The 22,736-nt window shown below is 44.1% G+C and overlaps 1 protein-coding gene and 1 non-coding gene across 4 annotated transcripts in view; both read left to right on the forward strand.

Annotated features, from left to right (window-relative positions):
• Positions 1-6,740: 6,740 nt before the first annotated feature.
• Positions 6,741-6,822, forward strand: trnal-aag (transfer RNA leucine (anticodon AAG)). The gene has a single exon. It is a non-coding gene; the product is annotated as a tRNA-Leu (tRNA).
• Positions 6,823-6,878: 56 nt separating this feature from the next.
• polr3e (polymerase (RNA) III (DNA directed) polypeptide E) overlaps positions 6,879-22,736 on the forward strand; it is a 164,284-nt gene continuing 148,426 nt past the window's right edge. Inside the window, exons 1-21 of one of the 3 annotated variants that reach the window (XR_009770544.1) lie at positions 6,879-7,093; positions 8,303-8,410; positions 9,390-9,440; positions 9,568-9,645; positions 9,897-10,012; positions 10,128-10,210; positions 11,645-11,752; positions 12,228-12,277; positions 12,365-12,484; positions 12,576-12,661; positions 13,867-13,911; positions 14,000-14,091; positions 15,048-15,168; positions 15,278-15,359; positions 15,484-15,543; positions 15,742-15,899; positions 16,021-16,082; positions 16,163-16,614; positions 19,349-19,426; positions 19,666-19,788; positions 20,548-21,253. Coding sequence is in view for 2 of the 3 variants with exons in the window: in XM_061708813.1 (XP_061564797.1) it covers positions 8,372-8,410; positions 9,390-9,440; positions 9,568-9,645; positions 9,897-10,012; positions 10,128-10,210; positions 11,645-11,752; positions 12,228-12,277; positions 12,365-12,484; positions 12,576-12,661; positions 13,867-13,911; positions 14,000-14,091; positions 15,048-15,168; positions 15,278-15,359; positions 15,484-15,543; positions 15,742-15,899; positions 16,021-16,082; positions 16,163-16,614; positions 19,349-19,426; positions 19,666-19,788; positions 20,548-20,604 (2,061 nt within the window). In the remaining variant the exon portion in view is untranslated. Of the gene's footprint in view, positions 7,096-8,302; positions 8,411-9,389; positions 9,441-9,567; positions 9,646-9,896; positions 10,013-10,127; positions 10,211-11,644; positions 11,753-12,227; positions 12,278-12,364; positions 12,485-12,575; positions 12,662-13,866; positions 13,912-13,999; positions 14,092-15,047; positions 15,169-15,277; positions 15,360-15,483; positions 15,544-15,741; positions 15,900-16,020; positions 16,083-16,162; positions 16,615-19,348; positions 19,427-19,665; positions 19,789-20,547; positions 21,790-22,736 lie in introns of those variants that run through there. The other 2 variants (XM_061708813.1, XM_061708814.1) reach the window with 2 other exon arrangements.

Below are 22,736 nucleotides of genomic sequence, written 5' to 3' on the forward strand. Positions count from 1 at the left end.
TCACAACGAGTCCCGAACACAGACGGGAGGGGTGAGCAGGGGGAGGGGCGTCCGAGCCCCGCTGCTGTTCAGACGGAGGGGAGGGGGGAGAGGTCCGCGGTCCTGCGGGATGAGAAGGGGGCGTGGCGGGCTGATGAAGGCAGTCAGGTGGTCCGGTCCTCAGGACAGGGGGACTTTCACAGATTGTCCGACGTCGGAGTTTCAGCCGTGAGCGGGAGGATGCATTAGCACGAGCTAACGCAGCTAACTGGCTGACTAGTCCAACTTAACTAGTCAGAAAGCTCCGACTGAAACTACTGTATATGACAGTCCAAATCTTCAGGAGGTATCCTCCTCTTTGTGGATAAGTAACGTTACTTATCAACTTAAGTCACAACTTAAAAGACCTCTGCTCGACACGACGTCGACTTCTCTCAGCTGTTCTCACTCTCAGCTGTTCTTCTTCTCAACTGCTTTCAGTCTCAACTGCCGATGCGCGCTCCCGCGGGCTCCCGTTGGAACCAAACGGACCGTTAACGCTCTTCCCGCGTGCACGCACACACACACACTAATAAAGTACATGCTGTCACGTTCTCTACAATCACACAACACAGTACCGCAGCATAGCATAAAATGCAACATAAAACGTATGTATTGCATTAATATAACTTTTCCATGCACTAGACATGAACCAAATATAACAGATAAACTAATAATATAAAAATAAGGTTTTACAGGGGCTGACTCTGGCTGGGCTTCATTACAGCCGCCCCATAATTCGCTTTCTGCGTAATTATAATAACTTAACTAGAAGCCAGTTAGAGTCAAGTCCGGGTGAGAAACAGTCAAGGTTCTCTGGCCGCCCCATAAGTCAGGGAGGGGGGTCAAGGTCAGCACTAGAGTCAGGGAAGGCAGGGAGCTCAATAAGCTTGGCTACAGGTCGGGTGTAGGTTCGGCCCTGGACGGTGACGTTGATCAACTCGAACTCTCCCATCCACCCCCGTGATGACTTTCTCTACCCTACACCAGTGGCGTGGAAGGCTCTTTCACCGATCTTCAGACGGCATGGCGGCAAGTCGGCCATCCTTGGAATGGTGGGCTGCGCTCTCCACCTCTGACATTCCATGCAAGTGCGCTGGAACCTCTTCACTGCCTCTCTGCCGTGGAGGATCCAATAACGTCTCCTGATCTCTGCAAAGACTCTCTCCGCTCCTGCGTGACACACAGACTTGTCAAAATGCTGGATGATCAACTCTGTGACCCGATGCTTGGCGCCCAGAACGATGGGGTGCTTCAGATCCTCAGTCAGGTCTAAGGCTCGCCGTCGGCGGCCTCCAACTCGGATGAGACCCTTCTCGTCGAGTTCTGGGGCGAGGGTCAGGAGTCGGCTGTCCGCGGGGAGAGGCTTTCTGGTTTGGAGGCACTCCAAATCTTCGGGGAAAGAGTCCATTTGATATCGCTTCAGGACCAGAAGCTCGGCCTCAGCGAAGTTCTCGGCGCTGAGGTCCAACGAGTCGGGGCGCTCAGGGTGGTGCCAAAGGAACGTCCTTTTCTGCAGTTCTTCAATTGTCTTACAGTCATCCATCTTGGGACCCTCGGTGGGTTTATCCTCACACAATCCGCAGAAGAGTGACTGCTTCAGCTCAGTCTCATCTTGACTTTCAACCATGAGTGGCTGCTCCGGCCACTCCTCTTCAGGCCGCCTTAGGAAGTCTGGTCCATGGCTGTAGGGATTGGTGTGGGACAGAGAGGCGAGAGTGTCTCCTTTTGTGATGACGTCGGCCGGGTTTCTTCCGGTATCAACGTACCGCCAGCAGTCCGCCCCAACCAGTTCCTGAATTTCTGTGTTCTTCAGGTTGTTGTGGACGACATTGCCAGGAACGCGCAGGTAGGGCATGTCCTCCTTTGTGAAATCAGGAAATGTGACCTCCTCCACGTAGAGGTTGGTTCGTCGGTGGAGGATGGTCGGCTGTGTTTCTGAGGGTGGGTGAATCGGTGGAGCCCGGTTCTCTTGTTGAGTGGGAGCTGGAGGGCCTTGCTGGATCTTGGGCTGCAGTAGAGAAGCTGGTAGGGGCTCCCTTGCTCTCTGGCTGGGTGGTGGGGGGAGCTGATATGAGTAGGAGGGGAAAGGGGCCTGATAGTTCAGATGATCCACCACTGGATGACTGGGAACATCAGGGAGAGAGACCATTTTCGGAGCCTCCTCTTCATCAGCTAACTCAGCCAGTCTATCCTGCAGGAGGACGGCCATTTCTCTTGGCTCCTCCTCGATGGCGGACCGTCGATCTCTGCCGTCCGAACGTATTACACTCTGGCGATCTGGAGAGTGCTGTCTTGAACTGCGAGATGACGATCTCCGGGAGGATCTGGCGGAAGATCTAGGGGTTTGGTTCTGTATCACGTTGGCTAACACCGCCATGGTCTGGGCCTGTTGCTCCATGAGCCTTGATTGTTGCTCAACTTGCCTCTTGAGCAGGTCCATCATCTCACTTTTCTCTGATGCGTTGGAGCACATGGAGGTGCAGCTGGTAGCTGGAGACAGCGGCCTGTGTTTCCTGCCCTGTCTGTCAGGCTGTCCAGTCTCAGGGAGGTCGGCTTCAGCTGGGTTGGTTAGCTGCGTCAGGTTGGTAGCCGTAGCCTGATCTATATTATGGCTAGGCTCGGTAGGTGCTGGACCGCCTGGACTACAGTCAGGTGGGGGCGCTATGTCACCCTTAGGGGGACAGTCAGTTACAAAGTCAGCTAAGTAACCAGGGGGGCCTACATTTCTCTTTGAACCTACGACTGGGGGAGGGGAACTATCTGCTGAAGGGCATCCACCGCTAGCCATGGCAGTAGTAGCAGCGCTATTCATCCGGCTCGAAGGACCAAATTGTAGCGACGAGGCCACAAATCAACAATAGCTCAGTTACTTGAACTTAAACTTAAACTTAAACAAGGACTTAAACCTTAAACTAAAATAGCTGCTGCTGCCTGGCGTCCTCTATGGACTTAAGGAATATTAGTGGATACCCAGTTAAAGGAACTAAGTGAATGGGGAGGGCAAGGGTTAAACAATAATCACTAATTTAATCTCACACAAAATATATACAAATTCCAAATAGATAATTTCTTATTATTAGTGCAACAGAAACAACACACAAATGGATTTATCTAATCTAAACCTTATGGAAATATACAATGCCGAATTAACCCTATTTAATCCTATTCTAATGTCGACATGTTGCCCGGGGGTGGAGCTCTGTGTGATGGAGATGACAACGAGTCCCGAACACAGACGGGAGGGGTGAGCAGGGGGAGGGGCGTCCGAGCCCCGCTGCTGTTCAGACGGAGGGGAGGGGGGAGAGGTCCGCAGTCCTGCGGGATGAGAAGGGGGCGTGGCGGGCTGATGAAGGCAGTCAGGTGGTCCGGTCCTCAGGACAGGGGGACTTTCACAGATTGTCCGACGTCGGAGTTTCAGCCGTGAGCGGGAGGATGCATTAGCACGAGCTAACGCAGCTAACTGGCTGACTAGTCCAACTTAAAGGGAAAGTTCGGTTTTTTACAACCTGGACCTTATTTATGACATTTTTTATGGTCGTATACTCACCCAGAAAAGTTTGGTGTCATTTGGAGTCCTTCGGAAGATATTAGGAGGTTTTTTGCGAGCCGCTTCTCCGTGTAATGGAGCGCATGAGGGCATAGACGGACGCAGACGATGCAGCGTCTAAATAACACATGATTGCCACGAAACTCGTTCATTTCTTTTATGAATCACTAGATCTGCTTCCAGGACCTGTTGTAACATTGTGGCGCGGTCTGTGTATTAAATAAATAATAAATTTCCGTTTGTAAACAAGACCTCTGAACTCATGACGTCATCTCTGTGCGCGCACTCTGTCCTCCGTTCCGTGAGCTCTTCAGCCGTTTACTCCGGCTCAAAACGGTAAGGACGGCCATCATATTCAAAGTCGTCGTCCACAACCTCAGAATTTGACAAATATTCAGACATGTTTCAAATAACTAACAGTAAACTAACAGTAGCGAACTCCAGCTTTACACGGAGCTGTGTCTGGGACGCGCGCACAGAGATGACGTCATGAGTTCAGAGGTCTTGTTTACAAACGGAAATTTATTATTTATTTAATACACAGACCGCGCCACAATGTTACAACAGGTCCTGGAAGCAGATCTAGTGATTCATAAAAGAAATGAACGAGTTTCGTGGCAATCATGTGTTATTTAGACGCTGCATCGTCTGCGTCCGTCTATGCCCTCATGCGCTCCATTACACGGAGAAGCGGCTCGCAAAAAACCTCCTAATATCTTCCGAAGGACTCCAAATCACACCAAACTTTTCTGGGTGAGTATACAACCATAAAAAATTGCATAAATAAGGTCCAGGTTGTAAAAAACCGAACTTTCCCTTTAACTAGTCAGAAAGCTCCGACTGAAACTACTGTATATGACAGTCCAAATCTTCAGGAGGTATCCTCCTCTTTGTGGATAAGTAACGTTACTTATCAACTTAAGTCACAACTTAAAAGACCTCTGCTCGACACGACGTCGACTTCTCTCAGCTGTTCTCACTCTCAGCTGTTCTTCTTCTCAACTGCTTTCAGTCTCAACTGCCGATGCGCGCTCCCGCGGGCTCCCGTTGGAACCAAACGGACCGTTAACGCTCTTCCCGCGTGCACGCACACACACACACTAATAAAGTACATGCTGTCACGTTCTCTACAATCACACAACACAGTACCGCAGCATAGCATAAAATGCAACATAAAACGTATGTATTGCATTAATATAACTTTTCCATGCACTAGACATGAACCAAATATAACAGATAAACTAATAATATAAAAATAAGGTTTTACAGGGGCTGACTCTGGCTGGGCTTCATTACATTTATGTTTACGTTTATGTTCATGTTCTGGATCTCTGGAAAGCGTCTAGAGACAACATCTGTTGTATTAGACGCTATATAAATACAATTGAATTGAATTGAATTGAATTGAATTGAACTTATCGTTCAAGTTTGGTTGTTATTTCTTAAAGGAGCATGAGGCTCCTTTTAAGAAATGAGACTCTCTAGCGCCACCCTTCACCGGCACGGGAGAACGGGGAGAACGTGCATGCAGCGTCATGTGACGTCACATCCGCAGGACAACGCGGGAAATTCCGGCCCGGAATTGCAGCACATTTTGCAGCACACAGCCTGTTCAAGGCAACAGAGAGATACACTAGAGGGCTCATTCTTTTTGGTTTGGAACGCTTCATCTGACATTATTACTAGAAAACTTAAAACGTATACGAACTTTTTTCATAAATCCTGCCTCATGCTCCTTTAACGTAGTTTGTCACCTTTACCGTTTTATCGTGGCAGCGCACTGTTTTTATTTGTCCACCAGAAGGCGCCAGTTAGTCTGTCACACCCTATTTAGCTGGCTTTATTTATCGGTAATAGCGTTAGAAAGAGTAACATTAATGTTGTTACTGCTTATGTTTGTTTCCATTTTTTTACTTGGGAAGTGTGTGTAACACTTTGTAAATATGTTTATGTAAAAGGCATTACAAAGGGAATATTTTACAACAGACAGTATTTTGTAGTAATGTTTATCTTTGTTTATTGTTTGCAGTCTTACAAATAAAAAAAAAAACTGGGATTGGAGAGAAATACAAGAAATAAAACTGAGGACCAAAAGAGAAGAAAAGATCAAACGAATCCTCAAACAAAATAATTTCTTCAGCCTCTCCTTTCTTCAGAATGTTAGCTATCTGTCTAGTTGTACAAGCTGAAACGTACTGCGAGGACAGAATACTTATTCTATTCTATTCCAATCTATTCCATTCTATTCTATTCCATTCTAGTCTATTCTAGTCTAGTCTATTCTATTCTAGTCTATTCTAGTCTATTCTAGTCTATTCTATTCTATTCTAGTCTATTCTATTCCATTCTATTCTATTCTATTCTATTCTATTCTATTATATTCTAGTCTATTCTATTCTAGTCTATTCTAGTCTATTCTATTCCATTCTATTCTAGTCTATTCTAGTCTATTCTATTCTATTCTAGTCTATTCTATTCCATTCTATTCTATTCTATTCCATTCTATTCTATTCTAGTCTATTCTATTCTATTCCATTCTATTCTAGTCTATTCTATTCTAGTCTATTCTATTCCAGTCGTTTCTAGTCTATTCTATTCTATTCTATTCTATTCTAGTCTATTCTAGTCGATTCTGTTCTAGTCTATTCTATTCTATTCTAGTCTATTCTGTTCTAGGCTATTCTAGTCTATTCTATTCTAGTCTATTCTATTCCAGTCGTTTCTAGTCGATTCTGTTCTAGTCTATTCTATTCTATTCTATTCTATTCTATTCTATTCTAGTCTATTCTATTCTAGTCTATTCTATTCCATTCTAGTCTATTCTATTCTAGTCGATTCTGTTCTAGTCTATTCTATTCTATTCTATTCTATTCTAGTCTATTCTATTCCAGTCGATTCTAGTCGATTCTGTTCTAGTCTACTCTATTCTATTCTATTCTATTCTATTCTATTCCATTCCATTCCATTCCATTCCACAGGTAATTGGCCGGTAGTCGGGTGGGACCTACTTTAGGATGAGGATTGTCAGTCATAAGTATGAGTCAGTGTCATGTCAAATTAAAGCCGGACAGTTTTTCAATAAAAAACTAAAGATAATAAAAGACACAAATATACAAAATACAAGGCATCGCAGGTTGGGTCATGTTGAGCTGATCCGTCCCGTGTGCAACGTGGTAGCGTGGCCGAGCGGTCTAAGGCGCTGGATTAAGGCTCCAGTCTCTTCGGGGGCGTGGGTTCGAATCCCACCGCTGCCAGCACATTTTTGTACCTTTGTCTTGGTGTCAAAAATAAATACCTTTAAAAATAAAAAACCCCATCCTTATCAATAGTTATCCCCCCCCCTGGTTATATTAGAGAACCCCGGTTGGTCGTGTTAACAGCGCAGCGGAGCTCCTCCCCACGTGTCCTGCAGCAGCAACATGGTCCCTCACTGATCCTGGTCCTGCTGGTCCTCCTGTCCTGGTACCGCTGCTGCTGCTCTGCCACGCGGATGAGGTGGCCCGGGCCGAGCCGTGAAGAGTGCAGGTGAGAGCTGCCCCTGGTCCGGGGGGTCTGTGCCCGCCCCGGGACCCCTGAGCCCCGGTATCTGGTGTTATTCAGTCCAGCATGTGAGTTAGCACGCTAGGCTAACGCAGCTACGCTGCTGCTGCTGCTGCTCCTGCGGCCACAGCTCCAGCTCAGGACGTGTCTGAAACACGGAAACCTCGCCTTCTGCTTCTGTTTGTGTGTTTGGGGGTATTTGGGTTAAAATGTAACTTGATCAGTTATGTGGGTTTGGGATTAGATGTTGAAAGTGTTTACGCTAGTGAGCTAATGAAGCTAACGCAACCAGGATCTGGACTTTTATGGCTTGGTGTTTAATAGCCGGTTTCATAACCGTTTGACATGTGTTATCTACAAGACGCTTGCATGAAGAGCAGCTGTTTACAGTGGGATACTCCCATGATATGAGTTACCTGCCTGGGTCAGTGAACGCATCATCTCAGTGTTACCTGCCTGGGTCAGTGAACACATCATCTCTGTGTTACCTGCCTGGGTCAGTGAACGCATCATCTCTGAGTGTCACCTGCCTGGGTCGTGAACGCATCATCTCTGTGTTACCTGCCTGGGTCAGTGAACGCATCATCTCTGTGTTACCTACCTGGGTCAGTGAAGGCATCATCTCTGTGTTACCTGCCTGGGTCAGTGAAGGCATCATCTCTGTGTTACCTGCCTGGGTCAGTGAACACATCATCTCTGTGTTTCCTGCCTGGGTCAGTGAACGCATCATCTCTGTGTTACCTGCCTGGGTCAGTGAAGGCATCATCTCTGAGTTACCTGACTGGGTCAGTGAATGCATCATCTCTCAGTGTTACCTGCCTGGGTCAGTGAACGCATCATCTCTGTTACCTGCCTGGGTCAGTGAAGGCATCATCTCTCTGTGTTACCTGACTGGGTCAGTGAACGCATCATCTCTGTGTTACCTGCCTGGGTCAGTGAACGCATCATCTGACAGACTGCACTATCATGGTCAGGCAGTCGACCAACTTCAGGCTCTTCATAGGTTTTAGTGGTTCACTTTAGATTAAACCTATAAATCAGCCACTCCTGACACTCACTACACCCTGAAAATATACATCAATCATTCATGTTTCAGCCGTTTGTGTGTTTTTCTTTCTTGCAGAAGTCTTGAGTGTTGCCTCTCAGTATTATTACCGTCTCATCCTTGTAACTCCTGGTGTGTTTGTGGTTCAGGTTGGATCCCTGAGATCTGCTCCTCTCCTGTGACATCTCCTTCCTGCCTCTCAGTCTGATCTCGTCAGCATGGCCAGCGGTGATGAAGACGACCCCATCATAGAGGAGGTACGTCCACCACCCAAAGCTGGAGATGCTTCAGATAAACTGTTTCATTCAAACTATTTCCTGCTTTATTCTGCAGATACTTGCGTTGCTTGTTGATGATGAAGTTTACTTTGGACCGTCCGTAAATACTTAGTTGAAAGGGGTTTCTTAACTTGGGCATTTTGTTTTCTTTATCACATACTCTGATTTTGCAAGGCTGCCACCCCCCGATGCACCTTAGGATCGACTTTTGCAACCGACTGGAAGTCTTTCCGTTTTTGCTTTGGTAGATTTGTATTCATCCTGTGAGCTTCTTGGATTTCCAGTAGTAGGGTAAAGGCCAATAACATCTGATATATAAACTTTTGAGATGTCCAGTGATATTTAATTTAATCATGGCAAAGCTTTCAACTTTGAAGGTATTTCAGAGCTTATTGATATTAAATCAGATTCTTGCTCTCACCAGTGAAATGTTTGTTTTGCTCCACGCTGCAACAAAAGCCCAAAACATGATCAATTCAGATCTGCGGTGGTGCTCACATGAAGTTCATCACCCTTTTGAGGGGAAAAAGAAAATCTCTTTTTTTTTTTTGTTCATTGTACTAGAATATTTTAAAGTTGGTTTTCTTATATGTTCATGTGAAATATTCTGATGTTGAACCTTATCTTGAGGGGCCGGGTGAAGTTTTCTTCTGACAACTTTTCCATGAATATATAATATTTTTTCTCCTTTTTTGTTGCCTCCTACTTTGTGATCAGTTAAACTGACCCGATTGTTCTTGTAAACAGTAATTGTGTCACAAACTGGAACTATAACGTTTTGAGGGACAGAACTGACAAATGAATGTTTAAAACTAAAACAGTGATCATGAAGTCAGTCAGTGTTGATTAAATCTGTAAACCTTTTGCAACGGAGGCGTTAGTCCAGCAGAAGAAATGGACCAGGAAGTCTTGTAAAAACAGCACATTTCAATCCTCACACCACTTTTATCTTCTTTAGATCGACGTTTACCTCGCTAAGAGCCTTGCAGACAAGTTGTATCTTTTCCAGGTGAGCTTTTCGTTTGTTGAACCTGTTCTTCATGAATATGACTTTGTTTGAGAGCAGAACCTTTGACTCACCTGGACTGTCACAGTGTGATTGATGTCCAAGGCTGATTCACTTTTTCTTCCTACAGTACCCCGTCCGACCGGGCGCTATGACTTATGGCGACGTCAACCACCTATCAGCCCGCATCAAACCCAAACAGCAGAGGGTAAACAAGTCTTTTCACAGAAATATGTTTTTGTTTTGCCACTTAAGCTCCAACCTTTTAAGTCTTTGCCTTTTAGGATTTTGCTTCTTTTTTTTTTTCAGCATTTTGTGGCTGTAACTCGTACCTTTTTTATAAAAACAAAACAGTGATGAGTTAATTTTTCTCAGTTACATGAATTTAACACCGTTGAGGAGTCTTTATTCATATCAGTGTATTGTTTTTTATCGGTACTCTTGCTGCTTGTCGTACAGGTGGAGCTGGAAATAGCCATCAACACCATGAGTCCGAACTACTGTAACAGTAAAGGAGAACAAATAGCTCTGAATGTGGACGGCACCACTTACGACGAGACCAGCACCTACTCGGCGTATGTTTGCTTTGAGACATAAAATAAACCTTGGTTGACCTTTGGTCAATCCTCTTGTTTAATAATGAAAGACAGTCAATTTGCTGGTCTGATTGCTTTAATATTACCTCCCCAGAAAAATGATGGACAAACAGTCGTTTTCCTCCATCCAGGCCACCACCAACACCTCCAGATACGCAGCTGCTGTGTTTCGCAAAGGTAAGACCTGATTAACTGGTTAAACAGCTGCAGTAAGACAACGTGTTTTGTTTTAAGTGACCTGTATCTCTACAAACTCAAACACCCACCATGTTCAAGAGTCCTTGTTTTTTATCTGCAAGTGTTGCATCAGTGATGACCTGGTATGATCACCAGGGCCGGTTCTAGAAAATGATGACCAGGGCTGCATCTCAGATCAGAGGGGGTGCACGTTATTCAACACTAAATTATGCATTTTCCCATAATTTCAAGTGGAGTGATACTAGCAAAACAAGAATATTTAAAGTGTATTTCAAATGCTTTATTGCAGCAATATTGCTGCAGAACAAAGAAAATGCTACATTTAGTCTGGGCTACCTCACCCATCAGACAATCTAGCAACAGATGTTTCTTATCCTGAAAATAAAACATAGAAATTCAAACTAATTTTATCTATAAAGCTCAAAACCATCACTTAACATGACAGTCATTTCAAGTGGAATGATACCAGTCAAACATTGCACAGTGCATTTTTGCAGCAATATCGCTGTAGAACAAAGAAAATGCTACATTTAGTCTGGGCTACCTCACCCATCAGACAATCTAGCAACAGAAAATAAAACATAGCAAGAAAAATAAATATAACCATAAATATACAGGACTGTCTCAGAAAATTAGAATATTGTGATAAAGTCCTTTATTTTCTGTAATGCAAAAATGTCATACATTCTGGATTCATTAAAAATCAACTGAAATATTGCAAGCCTTTTATTATTTTAATATTGCTGATCATGGCTTACAGCTTAAGAAAACTCAAATATCCTATCTCAAAAAATTTGAATATTCTGGGAATCTTAATCTTAAACTGTAAACCATAATCAGCAATATTAAAATAATAAAAGGCTTGCAATATTTCAGTTGATTTGTAATGAATCCAGAATGTATGACATTTTTTTTTACAGAAAATAAAGGACTTTATCACAATATTCTAATTTTCTGAGACAGTTCTGTAAACTTGCTTGCGTCGTTGTGCTGGAACCACTTCCGAATATCCATCTTTGTGTTAACGGAGCAGCAGAGAGCAGCGTCTTGCTGGTGCAGGTAACTGCGCGCTGGAAGCAGATGAGTGACGTACACTGGCTGATTTGTGGTTCCGCGTTGCACCAACGCAGAGCTTACGGCGCAGGGGACGCGAACGTGCAGTGCGCGTCGTTGCGTGCCCGACGCCGTAGGCTACGCTGTCGATTTAACGCGTAACCATAAATCAGGCTTAACGCGCGCGCATTTGTCAGTTTTCTTTTCGTCTTTTCAACTGAGCATGCAAACACATAAACTGAGGGTGCAATGCATGCTTATGCACCCTCGTAGAACCGGGCCTGATGATCACACGAGTAACTTCATGACTCACGTCAGTGGATTCATGAGCTCTGATTGTTTCATTGATGATGTCCACAGGTGAGCTTCACGTCACCCCTCTGGCGGGGATCCTGCAGATGAGACCCAGCTTCTCCTACCTGGACAAGGCTGATAACAAAACCAGAGAGCGCGAGGCAGCCAACGAAGGTTTCTGGGTCTTTCTCATTTATTTATGAAAAAAAGAGGGCCTGGGATGAGGTTTTTATTTTTATTTCAACGTTCACAAACTTAATTAGAGATGTTTCTAATGCCACTTGACAGATTGATTATTTTTATGGGAGAAAAATACCTTATTTGTTTGAATAATTTGCCTCTAAAGTCCAGAAATTCTCTCATCAGCTGCCTAAACGTGAACGATAATGGTCAAAATAATATCTTAATTATATTTTTATTTAGTTGTCAGGAGTATTCAAAGATCAAAAAGACTTAATTGAATTGACTTCAATTATTAATTGACTTAAACTTAATAGATTTAATTGATATAAATATGAATTAATCATGAAAATAACTGACATAAATCGTGCAGTTTTTTTTTTTTTTCCAAAATCGAAAGAAGTCCTCAAAGAGTCACAAAAGTAAGACATTCGTGGTGACGGTCAGGTGACCAGTGTCATTCCTGCAGGTGGAGACTCTTCACAGGATGAAGCCGAGGAAGAAGCCAAGGCCATAACGGTAAAGATGGACGTCGACGCACTAAACTCGCGTTAGGCTGGTTGTGTCCTTGCAGACTCATAATTCCTGAGATGCGTTTCCCCCCAGGTGAGGTTCGCCCGTCCCGAGTCGGAGCAGGCGCGGCAGAGGAGGATGCAGTCGTTCGAGTTCCTGCAGAGGAGGCAGGCGGAGGAGCCGTGGGTCCACTTGCAGCACCACAGTGTTAAAGTAAAGCTTGAACTGATCACATGTCACATCGTCTGGTCTCTCGTTTCTTGTTGTCATGACGCACTTTGTTTAATGTGTTGTTGAAATGCAGGATGGACGTTCAGAGCATGAAAAGCAGTACTTGTTCTGTCAGTCCGGTGATGGCGCTGAGAACTCAGACCTGGTCAAGACTCCAAAGTGAGTGCATGAATGCAATTAACTGTTTTAAGTGTTTTTGGTATGGAAACATGATTCGCTGCTTAGTTTGTATTATATTTTATAATTTCTTGCAGTGTGGAAGTATTATTTTTTAATAATTGCTGAGTAGACTGAATTATTTTGAATTTACACTGTCGGAGATATTGTGGTTATGTAAATATCGATGCACTTTAATTGGTATTGTTCGTGTTGGGTTCTCTTAACTTCAGTTCTTGTCTCCTAGCACGCTCACCAAAGATAGAAACTTGTTTTTCTCAAAAAGCACACGTGTGACTACTTTTGACAACTTGAGAGGATCTAACTAACATTATTGTTTGAAGGAAAATCAATCAATTTAAGCCTTTTCTTAATTAATTTAGACCTGAAATCTCCATGTCCTTTTTTTTTTTTTTTTTTAATTTAAACTGTACACATTTTCATATGGTCTTAATGAGATGTCAGTGTCACGCTTAGGTGATGATCCAGCAGTGATGCAGTACAGTCTCCACAATGTTTTTACAGTTTTCTTCAAAGTTACGTTACAACAGTTACAACAATCGCAGCATGATGTGTAGTTGAGTAGGTGGATGATTGAACATCTGGGTTTGTGATGTCACAGTGTCCCACAGATCTGAACGGCTCATTGATTGACACGTTTTGGGTCTTACACAACACCAAACAAAGTTTGTGTTGGAGGTTTTTGGAAGATTTTGACTCCATGCTCCAAAGAATGGAGAAAAGTTATTTTATAATTATTATAATAACAGATGATATGCCCACTTTAACATAGTTTATACCTGGGAAGCTGTTTTCACAGCGTAGTAAGTAACTAAGGTGTTTTTTTCCTTTTCTTTCACATCTTCAGTGCAGGAAACCTTCAGGTTGAGTGCACTGAAGATGAAAACTTCTCGTTTTCCTCTTTCACTCAGCTGAGTGCACTAACCGGAGGGAGAGTTTTACTTTATGTTGTTAACAACCTGAAGGTTTCCTGCCTGTTGAGTCCTTGACAGGTCTTAAACAGTCTAAAGTTATTTATCATATCTGCCCTATGCAAATGTCGCTGGGCTGAGTTTTATAATACACGCTCTTAAGGGCATTGTACAGTTCTCATATCTCTTTTCAGTGATACTGATCCCCTCTCGCTCTCTCTCTCTGCCGAGCCCTGCTCACCTCAGATAACACATTTGCTTGTTTTATTTTTCCAGGGAGTATTTGGCCATGCTCATGCCACCTCTTGCAGAGGAGAAAGTGTAAGTTTCCCTGCTTGTTTTTGCACATTTAAACATAGTTTGAGTCAGTGAGGTGCATCATGACGATGACTGTCCTCCTGTCTGCCAGCGTGAAAGCTGTTGGTCCCAGCAACGTCCTCTCCATGGCTCAGCTCCGGACTCTGCCGCTGGGAGACCAAGTCAAGACCTTGATGAAGAATGGTACGCCAATCTGAGTCATGACATAAAGACACCTAAAGGATTTATTTTCATGGAAATGTATCATCCTTGCAAGTGTTTTTTGGAGCACGTGGGGGCGCCAGAGGCTTAGCAATAATGTCAGACTTGTTTGAGACAGTTTTCCTCTGTTGCAACACTTTTAAACATGGTGCAAAGCTTCCCTTGCTTTCATTCACTTATAAGTTAGACGTCTACCTTTTTATATATTGGGTTGTCACGATTGCGTCACCATCCATGTTATCCAAAGTATTCACATTCATTACTCAGGTAGAAGTATAGATACTAGAGTTTAAAAATACTCCTGTAGAAGTTGAAGTATCAACTCAAGTTTTTTACTCAAGTAAAAGTACTGGTTTCAAAACTACTTAAAGTGTAAAAGTAAAAGTAATGTAAGGGGGAAAAAAAGCCATTAAAGACAAAAGCCATTGAGAATGAATGCATCTTAGTATAATGCAAATATATTAAAGAACCATATATGTGTACTATTGAGCATTAACATGTGTTCCAGAGAGCAGGAGATATGATGACTAGTTGCCTATAAGTATTGTAATGGTGCAAAAAGTCAAACTTCAGAGGCATGTTATCATTTATCCTAACCTTTATTGGAATGTACATCCAAGTTTAGTTGCAGGAATCTGAGGGAACGGATGTAAGAACAAAACTGGACAAGAACATCTGAAACAACCACAACCAAATTCACTCTATCCGGATGGAGCAATTTAACTGGATAGTTTTTTTTTAAAGGCCAAAATTTAATAGAGTAACGAGGCTGTTTTTAAAATGTAAGGAGTAAAAAGTACAGATAATTGCGTGAAAAAGTAAAAAGTCGTCTGAAAAATAATTACTCCTGTGAAGTAAAGATAACCAAAAATTTCTACTTAAGTAAGGTAACAAAGTATTTGTACTTCGTTACTTGACACCTCTGCTGTTCTCCACAGTCAAGGTAATGCCTTTCGCTAACCTGATGGGGCTGCTCGCCTCCGGTACCGACCAGACCTCGGTGCTGCGATGCATCCAGCAGGTGGCGCTGCTGGTCCAGGGGAACTGGGTAGTCAAGAGGTGAGATCAAACTTAGTACAGTTCCCCTCCTACATGCGAGTGTGAAACGTGTCTGAATTAAATAGGAGATGATTTCTGCATGTGTTGATGAAAACGTCTCTGTCCCCAGTGATGTCCTGTATCCCAAAAACACCTGCAGTGCCCACAGCGGCGTCCCTGCTGAAGTGCTCTGTCGCGGCAGAGACTTTGTGGTGAGATGCCTGATTTTTGCTCTTTTATTAGATGATCCAGAATAAAATCAGTGACCGGCACCCCTGACTTTGCATTTCGTCCTTTTACGTGGTCATTTTACAGTTATTGTTTGTCTTTATTCAGATGTGGAGGTTCACTCTGGAGCGCTCTGTGATGAGAAAGGAGATTACGTCTATTATAAAAGTAAGGATGAGACTGAACCCTTAGATCTTTGTATATACCAGGATGGTTAACTATTTAATTTAATGTATAAAAGGAAATTGGATAAGTGTTAGAAGGCATTTTCCCCCCTTGATGCTGACTGCTCCTCTAGCATCATTTCCAGCTCCTTCAGGCTGCAGTTGTCTAGGTAAACTAAATGCTCCTTCCCTGTGCCGTCAGCTTCCTCCGGAGGATGTGAAGGAGTTCCTGGAGCACGTGGCAGCTCCTCGGGTCAACCGGGGCTGGGAGTTCCTGCTGCCTACTGATGTGGACTTCATTAGGAAGCACCCAGACGTGGCCCACAGGCAGAACATGCTGTGGCTCGGCATCCAGAGCAAGTAGGTGAACACTGTGTGCCACTTAAATGATCTCTCATGGGTATTGCATTGCAGTTAAGACTTTTTTTTTGGAGGATAGTTTGTGGCTTATCAGGAGTAATGTATATGTTTGTCCTCAAAGGTTGGAAAAGGTGTTTAATTTCTCTAAAGAAGATTTTGTGCCAAAGAATTCCTCTCAGCCCGGTGAGTCAGACGTTGGTTGTTATTAAGTGCTCGTCTTACACGACTCTTTCCTGAGCTGACATCTTTGTGTTAATTTCTAGACCCTGTCCACATCAGTGGGGACCAGCGTCTGAGGATGGCTGAGGAGCGAGCAAAAGACACCCACACCTCTCTCCAGAAGGACCTGGACGCCAGACGCGCAGGAAGCGGCATCCACGTCAAGCAGGAGCCCGCCAGCGACCGGGAGGACGAGCCGATGGACGCCTCGTCCTCCCACATTCCCAACGGCTCCGTGAACGGTTACCCCAGCGCCTCCTCGCCCTGCCTAGGCACTAACGGAGGCAGCCCCGCCAACGCGCCGTCCCCGGAGCTGCAGGACTTTGTGAGAAAGACTTTCAGGAAGCACTTTGTGCTGACGCTGAACGAGCTGAAGAGGCTGTTCAACCTCCACCTGGCGTCCAGGCCGCCGGGATCCAGCATCTTCCCATCGGTGTCGGACCACATGCTGCAGGACGTCGCGCTGCTCTGCCAGTGCAAACAGATCATGGTGCCTGTGAGTATTCGGGGGGGGGGGGCGGACTTCTTTTAAGATCAAAACTCAAAATGAAACAGTTGAGTTGGCGTTTACTGCAAAGATTAAGGCCCTGTCCCAATACTCCCACTACCCCTACTTTTTCATCCCTACCCATAAATTTTGCGCATTCCCGTGAGGGTAGTGGTGTCCCAATTCCTCTTTCCACCTAGGGGGAGTGAAGAAAAGTAGTGTAGTGGCTATGAATCTGTCCCTACGGATCGAGGGATTTCCGATCCTCACTAGCTGATCTAGGGACAGAAAAATTTCCCAGAATGCTTTTCGTCGTCATTTGCGGACTGAATCCAAAAAAAAAAACATGGCGGACATTTCTTATTTTTTAGTGAATAAAATCAATATTTTGAGTTGGTTTCTGCATAAAAATGCATTTTGATTACATTTCTAGCGAGAAATATATATTTTACTTTCATAATATTCACTCAGTGAATGTACATAATCACTCGCTCACCCGTTGTTGCGAAGTCTTTTTCAAACCTCGCCAGAATAAAGGCTGATTTATGGTTCCGCGTTACACCAACGCAGAGCCTACGGCGTAGGTTACGCGGCGACGCGCGACGTACGCCGTACGCCGTACCCTACGCCGTAGGCTCTGCGTCGATTTAACGCGGAACCATAAATCAGCTCCGGAGCCGGCAGGCAGAAATCTCGAAATTTTTTTATTTCAGCCAGCGGTAATTCTCCACAGAGCTGCAGGTTTCTCCCCGGGACGACGGCGCAGGTTGACCCGGCGATCACGTCTGTTCTCCGGCTGCTGCTGCTGTTACCATGGTAACAGCTGCTGCTGCTGCTCCGAGCCGGCGGCTCTTCTCATCTCCGAAAACATCAGATCAAATTTCTTAACAGGCGTTATTTGGATAAACTGAGCCCAGGTTGGGGATCTTAACGGTTACTTTTACGCCTGAAAAAATATTAAAACTTAATAAAGTGGCATATTAACAGCGCTACAGCTGAAATTAAAACAGCTTTTGGCTCTCAGCTTCCTGATTTTAGGGGTGGTGCTGAAAGTAGGAGTAGTGGGAGTATTGGGACAGGGCCCTGGGAAGATTTCAAGTGCCCTAAAATCTGTCCCTTCTTTTTTAGGGGTAGTGTAAGAAAGTAGGGGGAGTATTGGGATTGGGCCTAAATGACTTAGTTCTTCCTCATGTTGCCGTCTTTCATTGTGATGTTTATCAAGGCAGTGAAGGGGCACAGTAAGAAGTGCAAACTCGCTGGGACAGGATGTGGAAACGACAAAGCAACACTGTCAGCGCGCACATCACACATGCAAAACAACAGGAAGAAGAAAACCAGTGATGGAGTTTTACAGCGACCACATCCACTGTTCAGAGCACGCAGCCATGCAAAACAGCTGAGCTATTAGATGAATTGATTTGATAAGTGGTTTAGAAGAATGTTCACCATTATAGTAAAAGTACAATAGATGTCTGAGAGTATTGTGTTTTGTGTATACGTGTTTATGCAGAACTGCTCTCACCTGCACGGTTCCTCTTGGTGATTATAATGCCCCGTTTTGGGTGAAGAGCTGCTGCTCCTCTGATCTATGAATGCTGAATAGAAGTATCAGTTGTCTTACCCAGAACAGTGACATTAACGGTTGTTTTTTAAGAGTAGGAGCACTCAGGCGAAGCAAATGCAGCTCTCAGGTTTCAAACGTGTTCCTGGAGCCACCTGATACGTCTGTGTTTCTAGTCTGCTGCTCCGTCCTGTATTTAAGCTCCGGTGGTTGTCTGAAGGCTGCACGGGGGAGTGGTCTGTGATCCAAGGACCAGTCCCGTCTCTGGCTGGAGTCTGTCCGTCCTGCATCCTCCACCGTAACGGACTCTGGACTCCGTAAGGGACGGGACGTCCTGACGTCATCGCTGTTACTGCTCATTAGCCTCCAAGCAAAGCTGTTTACTGCTCAGCCAGGGGTTAAGCCAGGAGGTTGTTTTGGAGATGGAGGCAGATCTGGAATCAGAAGACCCCCCTAGCCCCCAATGCCAGCGTAATTATTACCACTTAGATGTCTGACAGCTTGTGGATCAGCGTGGAGCCAGTGGGTCGTGTCTGCAGAGATAATCCTGGTTTTGGTTGCTCGGGTCCTTCAGACTGCTCTTGTTTTGACTTGGCATTTGGGCAGAAGCTCAAATTAACAGGCAGATCAGATGTCTGAGACAGAGGGGCTATTTGACTTCTCCGTCTCTGGTTATGGTGAATAAAATCAAACGTATTTGGGTGTAAATCAATTATAAGTTCAGGATATTCCATTTTCTTCCTTCCCAGACTCGACCCCCTGCTCATTGGTCAGGTCTTCATCAAATGACTGCAGCTTGTCGTTAAATGTTAACATTTGTTACAGATGATTCAACCTGGTTTGTGCAACTGGTTGTTGAAGGGAAGTGACAGTTTCTGTCCACATCTTCTCTTCCTGCATGTTGGAAACATGCAGGAGACGTGGCTGCTCTTGCAGGCCAGACTTTCTCATCAAACTTAGTTTTTTTTTTGGTCTGTGACGTCCTTAAAGCAGATCTAGGATCTGAGCCATGTGCTGGGGGCTCCTAAGTTACGTTATGTGAAAACAGAGTTTAAAATCGCGTAATGTCGACATGTTTTCAGGACAGTTCAGAAACTTGACTGAGTTCTCTGTTCAGACCAAAGTCAGCTTTATGAGTTAAGCTGTTAAATTTGTACTTTTCTGTTTCCCGTCACCTCCCAGTTTCCCGCTCAGACCAAAGCAGCTGCCGACGAACAGAAGGTGTTTGGTTTGTGGGACACCGGGGACGACTTTGACAAGGTAGGTGCTCTTCTCTCTCGCTGCTCACACTCTCCACAAACCACGACGTCAGCAATCGCTGAGGTTCTCATGAAATTCAGAGGGAAGACAGTAGTTTGATGTGCAGGACGTCTTGTCCGCAAACACCTGCACAACAAAACCTTTGTTAGATTCGCCAGCGTGAAGACGTCAGTCAGCGCGGTTGTATTCGTTGCTGCATCGTGGTTCCCTGCCAGACTGTTTCTGCTTCTCTTCTGCAGCATCGTCGGCTGCTCTACGACCTGTTCACGAAGAACTACCGCATCAGGAGGAACATGATTCAAACCAAACTGTCGCAGGAGTTTGGGGAAGCGTCTAAAGCTGAGGTGGACCGGCTGCTTCAGGTGAGAGGGGAGCTGGGGTGAGCGTCCGCCCGTCACCGCTAGAGCTGGGGATCGATTCAAATGTCAAGAATCGATTCGATTCCGATTCTTAAGATTCAGAATCGATTATCACCATTTGATTCGATCCGATTCGATATTGATTTGGGTTAGTGTTGCCTGGATTATGACTGTAAAATAACTATTGAAATAATAATTTCACAATAATTATTGTGAAATAACTAAGAAATAAATAACTCAAATAGGCATTTCAATATCCATTTAAAGTGCAAAAAAAGAAAGAAATTGCAACAGTTCAAGCAGTAAACAAATGATTTTAGCTTGTCTGATTTATTCTGTCACCAGACACAGCTTGCCATGAAGCACCCGGCATTTTTCAGGTATTTCATGACAAACCGTGTCCGATAACAGAGAAACCAAACAAGCTATAGTAAATATAGTTACTATGAACTTCATTGAACTAATATAACATTTAGAAATTTAAGCTGAAATGTCCAGCATTTTCTCTAAAGAAAAGTTAATTTAGTTCAGGAGTTTTCAAAACTACTGGGATTAAAGTTCACCAGGCAAAAATTTAATGATGATAAAAATATATATATATATATATTTAATCAAAAAAAAAATCGATCATTAGACATACAAATCGATTTTTAGGAATTAATATGAGAATCGATTTAGAATCAGAAAATTTATTTTTTTTTTCAACACAGGCCTAGTCACCGCCCGTCCTCCGCTGATCTCACACGCCGTCTGTCGTTTCAGGAGTGCTGCAGCAGCCATGCGGGGATGTGGTACCTCAAGGGAACGATACAGTCCTGACCCCGGGAGCCTGCCCCCCTACGGTCAGCGTCACCCAATCAAATCCCCTGCCGTATGTCCGGTGGGAGGGCAGTGGAGAAATGAGAGCCAATCACAGCAGCTGGCCGAGCTCTGAGGGCCAGCGACCGGAGGACAAACATGTCGGCTGTGCGGCCTGCTCAGAACAAGTCCTTTCTCATTTCGGACACAAACGTCTGCACACTGATGCAGCAGAAGGACAGAAACTCCCTCACGGCTGGAGAGTCTGAAGAAACTGAATCTACAAAAATGAAGAAATAGCAAGATGCATATGTAAACGGTTTATCAATAGAGTTTTTTTCAATTACGACCTCATGTTGGATTATTTTTCTTACCAGATAGGATGTTTACTGTTGAGCGCTTTCGTTCTACTCCTGGTTTTTGCTAGAGAACATGTTTTGTTTAGTTTGCTGCTTCATCCCAAAACAACAACAGTATTTTAAGGCCCTGTGGTAGAAAACTGGTCAAATATTGCCCCTTAATTTGGTTTAAGGATGTCAAGTAATCACAAACGGTCATTCTACCTTTAAACCAAAAGACAAGCTGCAGAATGGGTGGAAACTTGTGAAGGAAAATAACCTAAACTTGTCAAAACAAAAGGGAAACAGGATGCAAAACTGGAAAAAAAAAAGTACCGATTTGTTTTTGACAACTGTGGACCTGAAATCTGTTACAGTAACGTTGGCTCGTCATCAGTTTCTGCATTCAAAAGTACCCAACGATCGTTTTCGAGGACCGAGTGGAGTCGGTGGCTCATGTTGAGGGTTTTTTTTTGTTTTCTTTAAATCTGGGGTTGAATGTAGATTTTAATTTGAGTGTCTGATATTTCAAGAGAATCAATAAAGTTCCATTTTAGAGTAAAGTCACGTCACATTCGACTCAAACTCATAGTAAAAACAGGCCAGCACATGAACTCCAGATAGAGGAGGATGATGTTGCTATGGGAACAGCGGTTTGTTGTGCTGCTATCTTGAGCCTCCATCTAAAGTGCCTCTGCTGCTCCAAGGCATTCAGGACAAACTCCCACCTGTGCATGAGAGAAGCTGCTTTAATTTCCCTTACGGAGATGTGAAGAAGGGGTTCAACATTTCACACAAAATTTACAATTTCCCACATTTATGGGTTGGTTTTTTTTCATGTTGCTCAATAAACACAAGTGTGAACTTGTCTAAGGTGTTTTGTCATTGTTACGGTGGTGATTTAAGAGTGAGAGCTGAATGTTTTTCTAAGGTCATCTGAGGTAACGGGAGGGTCTGGGGTTGCAGTGTGAGGACGCTGCAGAAAGTCCAAGACCAAAGAGGAGATGTAGCCGGTTGGTGCAACAGAGGAAGACACAGAAATAAGGGTGAGATGGAAATGGGTGATTTGCTGAGGTGGACATGATAAAGTCGAGGCCCGTGGGCCAAATCCAGCCTGTGAGCTCATTTTATCTGAACCGGGAGAACATGCAAAGACAGTTATGTACTTACACTGCAATTCAATAGTTTTAGACGCATATGTCATGTGGACACGTTGACTTTAATGACTAAAATGTCTTGACTCTATGTATCTATGTACACTGATGGCAATAGCCTACATTAACCTATTAAATACAACAGTTTGTGGATAAATCATGGATTTTAAACAGAAATGTCCAATAAATGAAAAAACTATTAAGAGGGGAGACAATTTTAAATGTTTCTGCCTAATGGAAACAAGTCAGTTTATTTTTAAGAGGCCTGAAGGATTGATTTTCTGTCAAATGATTATGTAATTTAAAAAAAAAAAAACTTTAGTGATGTAGTTTTGCAACTGCAACACACCCGGGCCTTTGACATCAAGCACGAGGCTGATGTGGCTCAGGATGAGATCGAGTCCGACGTCCTTAGGAAAAAAAAGATACGTGAAGATACTGATTGTCAAAAGCTTTAAGGATACAGCAGTTTTGTGACTTAATTTCTCTCACAGTATGGATCTTAAAGGTAGGGTAAGTAATTGTACATGATTTCTAACCCTGGACACTGGCTCATTGAGTGATTATCTCCTCACATCTGCCTGAGTTCACGCACAGCCCCGAGTGGGGGATGCACGAACATCACTCCACAACAAACCGCCCCACATTTTCACTATTGTTT

The sequence above is a fragment of the Cololabis saira genome, chromosome 19, assembly GCF_033807715.1.
Source record: "Cololabis saira isolate AMF1-May2022 chromosome 19, fColSai1.1, whole genome shotgun sequence".
NCBI classification, from domain to species: domain Eukaryota; kingdom Metazoa; phylum Chordata; class Actinopteri; order Beloniformes; family Belonidae; genus Cololabis; species Cololabis saira.